Source organism: Salmo salar, chromosome 09 (assembly GCF_965601325.2).
Source record: "Salmo salar chromosome 09, fSalSal1, whole genome shotgun sequence".
Taxonomy (NCBI): domain Eukaryota; kingdom Metazoa; phylum Chordata; class Actinopteri; order Salmoniformes; family Salmonidae; genus Salmo; species Salmo salar.
In genome coordinates, this window is record NC_138299.1 from 152,008,564 (window position 1) to 152,020,914 (window position 12,351).

Below are 12,351 nucleotides of genomic sequence, written 5' to 3' on the forward strand. Positions count from 1 at the left end.
CTCATTCTCTCATTCTCTCATTCTCTCATTCTCTCATTCTCTAATTCTCTCATTCTCTCATTCTCTAATTCACTCGTCCTTTTTCTCCTATTTATCCTCTCCATCTTATCCTTCTGCAGACTACAGACTACAGACTTCAGACAACAGACTACAGACTTCAGACTGCAGACTTCAGACTGCAGACTTCAGACTGCAGACTTCGGACTGCAGACTTCAGGACTGCAGACTTCGGACTGCAGACTACAGACTTCAGAATACAGAATACAGACTTCAGCGATAAGACTACAGACTACAGACTTCCAACTAAAGCAATCAGACTACAGACTTCAGACTTCAGAAATCATACTACAGACTTCAGATATCAGACTACAGACTTCAGACTACAGACTTCAGACTATAGACTTCAGAGATCAGACTACACACTTCAGACTATGTACTTCAGACTTCAGAGATCAGACTACAGATGTCAGACAACAAAGATCAGACTACAGACTTCAGAGATCAGACTACAGACTTCAGACTACAGAGAACAAACTACAGACTACAGACTTCATACTTCAGACTTCTGACTACAGACGTCAGTCTACAGACATCAGAGATCAGACTACAGACTTCAGACTACAGACTACAGACTTCAGACAACAGACTTCAGAGATCGGACTTCAGACTACAGACTACAGACTTCAGACTTCATAGATAAGACTACAGAGATAAGACTACAGACTACAGACTTCATAGATAAGACTACAGACTACAGACTACAGACTTCAGAGATAAGACTACAGACTACAGACTTCAGACTACAGACTTCAGAGATAAGACTACAGACTACAGACTTCAGACTTCGGACTACAGACTACAGACTTCAGACTACAGACTGCAGACTTCGGTGATACGACTACAGACTTCAGACTACAGACTTCAGCGATAAGACTACAGACTTCAGAGATAAGACTACAGACTACAGACTTCAGAGATAAGACTACAGACTACAGACTACAGACTTCAGAGATAAGACTACAGACTACAGACTTCAGACTCAGACTACAGACTTCAGACTTCAGAGATCAGACTTCAGAATACAGACTACAGACAGCAGACTTCAGAGAACAGACTACAGACTTCAGAGATCAGACTACAGATTACAGACTTCATACTTCAGACTACAGACAACAGACTTTAGAATACAGACTTCAGACATCAGAGATCAGACTACAGACTACAGACTTCAGAGATCAGACTACAAACTACAGACTACAGACTACAGAGATCAGACTACAAACTACAGACTTCAGACTACAGAGATCAGACTACAGACTTCAGACTTCAGAGATCAGACTACAGACTTCAAACTACAGACTTCAGACTTCAGAGATCAGGCTACAGACTTCAGAGATCAGACTACAGATTACAGACTTCATACTTCAGACAACAGACTTTAAAATACAGACTTCAGACATCAGAGATCAGACTTCAGACTACAGACTACAGACTTCAGACTTCAGAGACCAAACTACAAACTACAGACTTCAGACTACAGAGATCCGACTACAGACTTCAGACTTGGTAGCTACCCTCCTCATCCTCCATCTCTCCCCTACCTATCCCTCCTCCCCATCCTCCATCTCTCCCCTACCTATCCCTCCTCCTCATCCTCCATCTCTCCCCTACCTATCCCTCCTCCCTATCCTCCATCTCTCCCCTACCTATCCCTCCTCCCTATCCTCCATCTCTCCCCTACCTATCCCTCCTCCCTATCCTCCATCTCTCCCCTACCTATCCCTCCTCCCTATCCTCCATCTCTCCCCTACCTATCCCTCCTCCTCATCCTCCATCTCTCTCCTACCTATCCCTCCTCCTCATCCTCCATCTCTTCCCTACCTATCCCTCCTCCCTATCCTCCATCTCTCCCCTACCTATCCCTCCTCCTCATCCTCCATCTCTCCCCTACCTATCCCTCCTCCTCATCCTCCATCTCTCCCCTACCTATCCCTCCTCCTCATCCTCCATCTCTCCCCTACCTATCCCTCCTCCCTATCCTCCATCTCTCCCCTACCTATCCCTCCTCCCCATTCTCCATCTCTCCCCTACCTATCCCTCCTCCTCATCCTCCATCTCTCCCCTACCTATCCCTCCTCCTCATCCTCCATCTCTCCCCTACCTATCCCTCCTCCTCATCCTCCATCTCTCCCCTACCTATCCCTCCTCCCTATCCTCCATCTCTCCCCTACCTATCCCTCCTCCCCATTTAAGAGGAAGACAAGCACACAGCCACACACACAAACACAAATCCACACACACACACACACACACACACACACACACACACACACACACACACACACACACACACACACACACACACACACACACACACACACACACACACACTCACATACACACAGCCACACACACACACACACACACACACACACACACACACACACACACACACACACACACACAGCCACACACACCCACACACACACAGAGACACACAACCACACACACACACACACACACACACACACACACACACACACACACACACAGACACACACACACACACACACACACACACACACACACACACACACACACACACACACACACACACACACACACACATGCTCACTGGACTCACACAGCCACACACACACACACACACACACACATGCTCACTGGACTCACACAACCACACACACACACACACACACACACACACAAACACACACACACACACACAGCCACACACACCCACACACACACAGAGACACACAACCACACACACACACACACACACACACACACACACACACACACACAAACAAACACACAGCCACACACACCCACACACACACAGAGACACACAACCACACACACACACATACACACACACACACACACACACACAGCCACACACAGGGCCAGCGCTGTATCTCCATTTGCCAAGAGACCAATGGAAGGAAATACCATCTGTAATAGTTCTAGTTAATGACAGCGAGTTCTGAGCCCCTTACTCAGTTCCCATGCTCATCACTGGTATACACACACACCCTGGTATACACACACACCCTGGTATACACACACACCCTGGTATACACACACACCCTGGTATACACACACACCCTGGTATACACACACACCCTGGTATACACACACACCCTGGTATACACACACACCCTGTCGCTGGTATACACACACACCCTGGTATACACACACACCCTGTCGCTGGTATACACACACACCCTGGTATACACACACACCCTGGTATACACACACACCCTGGTATACACACACACCCTGGTATACACACACACCCTGTCGCTGGTATACACACACACCCTGGTATACACACACACCCTGTCGCTGGTATACACACACACCCTGTCGCTGGTATACACACATACCCTGGTATACACACACACCCTGTCGCTGGTATACACACACACACACACACACACACACACACACGTCAACACATCATCAAACATCTATAAACCTTGCTGACAGACAGGTGCGTCAAAAATCAGCACGCCAAAAATCTGAGGGGGCACAAAATACGTGAGAATTTAGTTTTTTTCAAACACCTGAAACTGGTATTTGCTCCAATCTTGAGCCATAATCATTATGCTTAATTCTATATAAAAAATAATGTCTACTTTTTATCTAAGCATACTTCCTGAGCTGTCTGTACTGACTGGTGGTTCCTGGTGATATCCTGCAATAATTGGCTGATGAGAATGTTCTGTTATTTTTTATTATTAATGGAAATTCACTACAAAGCTGATCCCCCTATCTCCTTTATCTCTCTCTCTCGCTCATCATATCACATTTCACTTCATCCTTCTCTCTCTCTCCTTCTCTTTCACACCTCCTCTCTCTCTCTCCCTCTCTCTCCCTCTAGATGAGACAGAGTACTGTCCTTAAGAAATGACCAGACAAGACCAGACCAGACCAGATCAGACCAGACCAGACAGGACCAGACCAGACCAGATGAGACAAGACCAGACAAGACAAGACAAGACCAGACAGGCCGACCAGACCGCAGGACCAGACCAGATGAGACAAGACCAGACAAGACAAGACCACGACCAGACAAGACCAGACGCAGGACCAGACAGGACCAGACCAGCATGAGACCAGACCAGACCAGTAGAGACCAGAGCAGTAGAGACCAGACCAGTAGAGACCAGACCAGTAGAGACCAGAGCAGTAGAGACCAGACCAGTAGAGACCAGACCAGTAGAGACCAGAGCAGTAGAGACCATACCAGTAGAGACCAGACCAGTAGAGACCAGACCAGACCAGTAGAGACCAGACCAGTAGAGACCAGACCAGATGAGCAGAGACCAGACCAGTAGAGACCAGACCAGATGAGCAGAGACCAGACCAGTAGAGACCAGACCAGATGAGTAGAGACCAGACCAGTAGAGACCAGACCAGATGATCAGAGACCAGACCAGTAGAGACCAGACCAGTAGAGACCAGAGCAGTAGAGACCATACCATTAGAGACCAGACCAGTAGAGACCAGACCAGACCAGACCAGTAGAGACCAGTAGAGACCAGACCAGTAAAGACCAGTAGAGACCAGACCAGTAGAAACCAGTAGAGACCGCCAGTAGAAACCAGTAGAGACCAGACCAGTAGAGACCAGACCAGTAGAAACCAGTAGAGACCAGACCAGTAGAAACCAGTAGAGACCAGACCAGTAGAGACCAGTAGAGACCAGACCAGTAGAAACCAGTAGAGACCAGTAGAAACCAGTAGAGACCAGACCAGTAGAAACAAGTAGAGACCAGACCAGTAGAGACCAGTAGAAACCAGTAGAGACCAGACCAGTAGAGACCAGTAGAGACCAGACCAGTAGAAACCAGTAGAGACCAGTAGAAACCAGTAGAGACCAGACCAGTAGAAACAAGTAGAGACCAGACCAGTAGAGACCAGTAGAGACCAGTAGAGACCAGAGCAGTCTAACACTACTGTTTCAGTTCCTCCCTTCCTTACAGTGACACTCCCATAGCCTCATATTCACAACACAGAGAGGTGTGTGTGTGTGTGTGTGTGTGTGTGTGTGTGTGTGTGTGTGTGTGTGTGTGTGTGTGTGTGTGTGTGTGTGTGTGTGTGGGGGGGGGGGGTGTGTGCGAGTGCGTGTGTGTGTTAAGGTGAAACTCTGATTAACGGTTCAGCTACAGACCTACTTCCCTTTGTGGCCTAACCACAGATTAATTACAGCCAGTCATCAGCGCCCAGAGAGAGAGAAAGAGAGGGCCAGAGGAGGAAGCAATATAGTGGAGAAAATGAGGCATGGATGTGAGTGGGAAGAGGGAAACACAAATTCTCAATACCAAAAAAACAGAGCAGCGGGACAAAAAGAAGACAGAAAAACAGACAGACAGACAGACAGACAGACAGACAGACAGACAGACAGACAGAAAAACAGACAGACAGACAGACAGACAGACAGACAGACAGACAGACAGACAGACAGACAGACAGACAGACAGACAGACAGACAGACAGACAGACAGAAGACAAAAAGACAGACAGAAAGAAAGACAGACAGAAAGAAGACAAAAAGACAGACAGAAAGAAAGACAGACAGAAAGAAGACAAAAAGACAGACAGAAAGAAAGACAGACAGAAAGAAGACAAAAAGACAGACAGAAAGAAGACAAAAAGACAGACAGACAGGAAGAAAGACAGACAGACAGACAGACAGACAGACAGACAGACAGACAGACAGACAGACAGACAGACAGACAGACAGACAGACAGACAGACAGACAGAAAGACAGACAGAAAGACAGACAGAGTGCTGTTCTTACCCTCTGTGTGAATGGCAGAGACGTAGCTCCAGTTGTATCTCTTGACAATGTCCACCATGGCTCTGGCCTGCTGAGCATCCGATGGCACCACCCTCATAAAGTACTTATACAAACTCTGTTGGAGATAAACAGTACTCATTAAGTACTTATACAAACTCTGTTGGAGATAAACAGTACTCATTAAGTACTTATACAAACTCTGTTGGAGATAAATAGTACTCATTAAGTACTTATACAAACTCTGTTGGAGATAAATAGTACTCATTAAGTACTTATACAAACTCTGTTGGAGATAAATAGTACTCATTAAGTACTTATACAAACTCTGTTGGAGAGAAACAGTACTCATTAAGTACTTATACAAACTCTGTTGGAGATAAATAGTACTCATTAAGTACTTATACAAACTCTGTTGGAGAGAAACAGTACTCATTAAGTACTTATACAAACTCTGTTGGAGATAAATAGTACTCATTAAGTTCTTATACAAACTCTGTTGGAGAGAAACAGTACTCATTAAGTACTTATACAAACTCTGTTGGAGAGAAACAGTACTCATAAAGTACTCATACAAACTCTATTGGAGAGAAAAAGAATAGACTAGTCATAAAGTACTAATAATATAGAATAGAATGGAGTAGAGTAAAGTAAAATAGAATAGAATTGTGTACCTACTTTGTCACTGAGGTCCATGCTGGTAGCAGAGTAGGCGATCTGGGGTATGTTGAAGAGCTGTAGGAGGTTCTGGACTTGGATGGCCACAGAGCTGGAGCCTGGTCCTATCAGCCCGACGATGGGCTTCTTCCCCCGCATAGGGGTTGCAGCAGGGTCCGCACACCTCGGCCCTCCCCTCCCATCGGCTCCTCCCCCGCCTCCCCCCCACACACTGCCTCCCCCCACCTCGGCCTCGTCGGAGGACACCAGGGAGTCTCGTATGAACTCAATGCTCTGCTCCAGGGCCACAGCAGAGTGCCAGCAGGAGTCTCTTATCTCACAGCCCAGGCTGATGTTGGGGAGGATCCGGGGGTCAGCGTTGATACGGTCTAGAGTGTGCAGCATGGCCTCAACACGCTGGATACCGTACTGCTCACGCACCGAACCACATTTACGTTCATGTACCTGGGGGAGGAACACACACACACACACACACACTGGATACCGCTTTGCTCACGACACGCACTGAGACACTCTTACACTCATGCAGCTGGGGATGGATACAGTGGGGTCTGAAATTATTGACACCCTTGATAAAAAAATGAGCAATATTGACCATATAAAATGAATCATTCAAAGACTGAGCTATATTTTATGCAACAACAAAAAAAAGGGAAATGATATAATTTTATACTAATACAATTGCTCAGAGAGAGAGATTTAGTAGGAGTTAAGGGACCAAATTATTCACACGCCTGTTTTCAATACCTTTCAATAATTCACCTTGTGAGGATAACGCCACTGTTTTCTGAGTTGGAGAACACATTGGGAGGGATCATAGACCATTCCTCCACACAGAATGTTTACTAAACAGCATTGGCACTTGGATTTGAAAAAAAGACATGAAAAATGGCATACAATATAGCTCTGTTTTTGAATGATTTATTTTATACAGTCATTTTGGCTCATCTTTATCAAGGGTGTCAATCCTTTCAGACCCCAGTGTACATCTTCCCCTCACCACCAGTCATTCATGTGGACATGCAGGATGCCGTAGTCTCTGAGGGCTGTACCTTGTCCGCTGTCGGCTGGTGATGGACAGAGAACAGGGCTCCTATGATGATGTCACCAGGGATGTGTGCCACGACTCGCCGCTCGTTAGACTGGGCATCGCCAACGGTCCCACGCCACGCCCATATAGGCAGGGTCAGGATGATCCAGATCATCTTATTGGTTCATTTGTTAACAGAGAAAATGTCTTGATGATGTGTCTTGATGATTTTAGTTTGGTCAAGAACTACTACGCTTCATAACAGTAAAGTTCCTGTCCATTGTGAGGAGTGATGGCAAGCCAAAAACAAATAACTAAAATGTGAACTTCTTCTTCCTCCTGTGGAAGTCAAGGAATGGCCGTTGCCACGTGACCAATAAGGAGTGCCAGAGAGAAGCAGTGTATCCTGGGAAATACTTTAGATTCCTTCTGGTCGAAACTGGACTCCACTCTGATTGGTCGAGGAATATCCTCCTCTATGGTGAAGCGGTGGTCTCCATGGTAACAGGTAACAGACAGGTAAAGGGGCGGGTCATTACCTGTAAACAGAGAGGTAGTGGGGGTTTAGGGTCTGAATGCAGCAGGGGACATCAATCCTTTATAGTGGCTTACTTTGCTGTTTTCACATCAATCTGTTATCTACCTGTGAGACATCAGGGAGCAGGGAAGGCTGCCAGAGGAGAGGGAGAACAATAACATTCAACACCATACCAAGTCTCAGAGCAAAGGAGCCATACCCAGTGGGAACCTATCACATGACTCCTACCACAGCTTCACACCATTGCCTCATCAGAATATAATACGACATTTGCATGTTTGAGGTCTTGTGTAGCTTTTCAAAGGATCAGAGACACAATTCACAAAATGATCATGATGAACAACACTCTCATTCTACCTCATGTGATATAGGCCTTGTAAACTATAACTAAAACCGCTTGTGTATTTCAAGCAAATATATTTAACATCAACTATGCATAACAACATATCGTAACCACAGCTAGAACATATTTCAATAGATTTCAGCAGCTGGAAGCACTAAGCAAATTAGTTTGAAGGGGATGGGTCCAACTTTATGCAAATAGACTTGATCAAGGTCGTCGGAATGTTGGCAGAGTTGGGGGCTCAACAGTTCGAGCCCGGCCGGTGTCCCCTCGAGCGGTAGGCGAGAAACGAGGGGGTCAAGGGAAGTAATTAATATGACAGCGTCATTACAGCGCCTTTAACGGGAGAGCTGTTCGCTCAGGATCCATTCTTCCTAAGAGCCATTCATCCTGCAGCCCGCAAGACCGATTTATCATGATACAGACTCCACCACCACCACCACCGTCTTTCTCTCTCTCGCGCTCTCTCTTTCTCACCAAGGCTGCGGGCGGTATTACATACCTGTCGCTCTGTATGTGCTCAAGTATAGGTCACATTTCACTTTATTACGGAACCGAATTAATTTATCCTCTTCTCTAACACAGAAACATAAATCTGCCCGTTGGCTACAGAGGTCACTGCGCTTCTCGCTGGTATAAATTGTCATTAGGCTAGCCTGCCACATTCAACACACCACGGTTATCCCGTTAAATAAACCGCGTTAATACGCCGGACAATCAACAGTCTGGGAGATTTGAGTTGCCCATAGATGTCGTCATTGATTGGTTGAGTAAATAAAGGGAGATGATAGCAGGATTTTCACATGATGTGCCTGTGCCCATTGAATAGGATATATGTGCTTTTGTAGCCTATGGATGCCCTTGTGAAGTTGCCAATGGGAACGTGCTCCAAGCAGGGGCAGACTGACCATCTAGCATTTCGGGCAAATGCCAGAAAGGCTGGTCTATTTTTAGCCCAGTGGGCCTAACTAACTTGTTTTTTCAGCAAAATGATCATTATCTGGCTAATAATGATGGCATTAAGAGAAAAATGGGCCGGTGTGTTAGAAATGGCAGGGACGATTTCTGGTCCCAGTCTGCTCCTGGATCCATGGCTAAACAATGTCAAATAAGGAGACATGGCAATGGTCTGTCTATCTTTCTGTCTGTCTTTCTGTCTGTCTCATAGCTTGTGTAAACGGGACGGATCTGGTAGCTGCATGCGCTTGTCCTCCAGAGCTGTCCGCGGTGCTGAAATTGAACCATAACAACAGTCGTCGCGCGCATCACCGTTTGCCCAGACAACCATCGCGGAGAAAAGAGATCTGTAACTTTTATCTTTCCCTTGACAATGTTAACATCAAAACCCTCACCGGTCAAAACACTTAACGACAGAAGGCTGGCTGCCACACGGAATGATGTTACCGAGAAGAGGTGTGTGGGGGGAGTAAATAGAGCGGAGGCTATCTGCTGCGTCTCACTGTTGCATCCACAGGCTGAACGCGCCGTTACGTTACATCCAAATGTACACACATACAGCCTTACCGTGTCAATCTGCAACCTCGTTCATTTCCACGGGATAAAGGCAGAACACGCACCAGCTGCTCGCGACCAAGGCCACAGCTCGAGCTCTTCTCGTCTTCATGCCACGCACAAACTCTGCCGGTGCGATGTCTGCTCACGCATCGCGCCCCAAACCCCTAGTCTAACCCCCTCCTCTCAACCAGTATGTCTCGCGACAGGGCAGGTTACCTGACAGCTCTCTATATCCTCACACTGTGCTGAGGAGTGACTGTCATGTCAGTCAGTCTGTCTGACACAACTCCACTCAGGGAGAACTGCAGTTGGTGAGCTTGTGCTTGTTGTTTGGGTTATTTCCTGCGGCGCGTGCCGCTTTCAGACCGCAAGGTGACTGTCTCACGTCCGCTCCGCGCGCGCCTTCTCCTCCAGCGAAGATGTTTGTGAATGAATTCCGGCATGGAACCTGTGACACTAGTCTGAATCACCAAACACACACTGATCACCAGACCACACACGCGTGTGTGTGTGTGTGTGTGTGTGTGTGTGTGTGTGTGTGTGTGTGTGTGTGTGTGTGTGTGTGTGTGTGTGTGTGTGTGTGTGTGTGTGTGTGTGTGTGTGTGTGTGTGTGTGTGTGTGTGTGTGTGTGTGTGTGTGGCCTTTCAAACGGCCATCCTGAGACATTGATGGAATGAGCGACTAGGTGCGTTTATCGATCCATGACACTGTCACTAATCTCTCTCTCTCTCTCTTTCTCTCTCTCTCTCTCTCTCTCTCTCTCTCTCTCTACACACACACACACACACACACACACACACACACACACACAGGCATAAGGCTCAGTAGGACAAACAGCAGTCTGGACCAGGCGGGCTATTACCTACCTTATAAGCTCTCTAATAGTAGTATCGCCCATCACACAAAGCTTTGAAGGTTGTATTGCAGGCAGTCAAAATATACTTTGGTGCTAAAACGTTCCCGATATCATATATTATTTACAATTAATAGAAACACGGATGCCGTCCACGAAAGGACCGTTTTATTTTATAAACATTAATTCCAGGATGACACAAATAGCGCGGGAATCGAATCAGACCAACCGGGCTCTGACACAATGGCCGTTAATGCACGGTAAAGCTCGAGTAAACAGCCGTCTGCCCTCTGCTGGCCTGCCGCCTCTCAACGTGAAAACACACATCTAACATGTTCATCATTCGTTTAGAACAAAATAATACAACTCAACAGTATCAAAGCAAAAGCTTAAAAGTAAATGAAAAATGCATTACTTTGTATTTGTAGCTTTTTACAGATTGACTGTTCTGTTGATAGTCTGTTTTTCCTGAATGTAAGACTAACCCAAAAGTTATATGGGAAAAGCAAATTGAACAGGCCTACCTCAACTAGACCACCGTGCATGTTTTGGAGAAACTCCGCACTCCACGCATTGATCAGCGCGTCATGGTCGTGATGAATCCACTTCTTCACTATGGCAACGACGGAACACCGAGTCTCTGTGTTCCTGCGCTCTTTCGCTCGCTCTCTGTCTGTGGCGCTGGCACTGCGCGGCTCCAATATGGGGGCTTCATCGCGGCCACGCTCTGCGCGTCACAGGCCAACCACCGATCTGACACCGTCTCCTCTCTATCTATCTCTCTCTCTATATATATATATATATATATATCCCTCTCTATCTCTGTCTCTCTTCCTCTCTATCCGTATCTCTCTCTGTCTATCACTCTACACTGTGTGCTCTCTCTTTTGAATACAGTATGTAAAGGCTAAGTGTGTTTGTGTTAATGGACAGATAGATGGGCAGATACAGATTCAGGGGGAGTGTTTAGGGGCTTGGCCATAAACAAGGCCAGAATTAAATCGGCAGCCAAATGCAAGAGGGATTAGAAGACACTCACACGCACACACACACACACACACACACACATGGCCGTGCTGGGTAGGGTGCACCTTTTGCAGGCTCCCTAGACTTTGCTATTTAGTCTGTATTTCTGTGTTAATTCTTTGTTTACTCAAAACATTTGTGCTTCCTAAATTACTATTCTATTTTTATCTCATTATTATTATATTTTTTATGACTTTCTTTACTCATTCATTTATTTTATTGTTGCTGAACTGCTGAGAGGTGAACCTGTCGAGAGGTGAACCTGCAGAGAGGTGAACCTGCTGAGAGGTGAACCTGTTGAGAGGTGAACCTGTCGAGAGGTGAACCTGCTGAGAGGTGAACCTGCAGAGAGGTGAACCTGCTGAGAGGTGAACCTGCAGAGAGGTGAACCTGCAGAGAGGTGAACCTGCAGAGAGGTGAACCTGCAGAGAGGTGAACCTGCAGAGAGGTGAACCTGCTGAGAGGTGAACCTGCTGAGAGGTGAACCTGCAGAGAGGTGAACCTGCAGAGAGGTGAACCTGCAGAGAGGTGAACCTGCTGA

General features: G+C 46.6%; 1 protein-coding gene across 1 annotated transcript in view; it reads right to left on the reverse strand.

Moving 5' to 3' along the window:
• Window positions 1–11,531, reverse strand: part of LOC106613232 (metabotropic glutamate receptor 5) — a 106,830-nt gene extending 95,299 nt beyond the window's left edge. Inside the window, exons 1-4 of the mRNA XM_045724783.2 lie at window positions 11,309–11,531; window positions 7,558–8,074; window positions 6,506–6,949; window positions 5,831–5,945 (exon numbers count right to left, since the gene is read on the reverse strand). Of these exons, the coding sequence (XP_045580739.1) occupies window positions 5,831–5,945; window positions 6,506–6,949; window positions 7,558–7,710 (712 nt within the window). The 5' untranslated portion in view covers window positions 7,711–8,074; window positions 11,309–11,531. The remainder of the gene's footprint in view (window positions 1–5,830; window positions 5,946–6,505; window positions 6,950–7,557; window positions 8,075–11,308) is intronic.
• Between the last annotated feature and the right edge of the window lie 820 nt (window positions 11,532–12,351).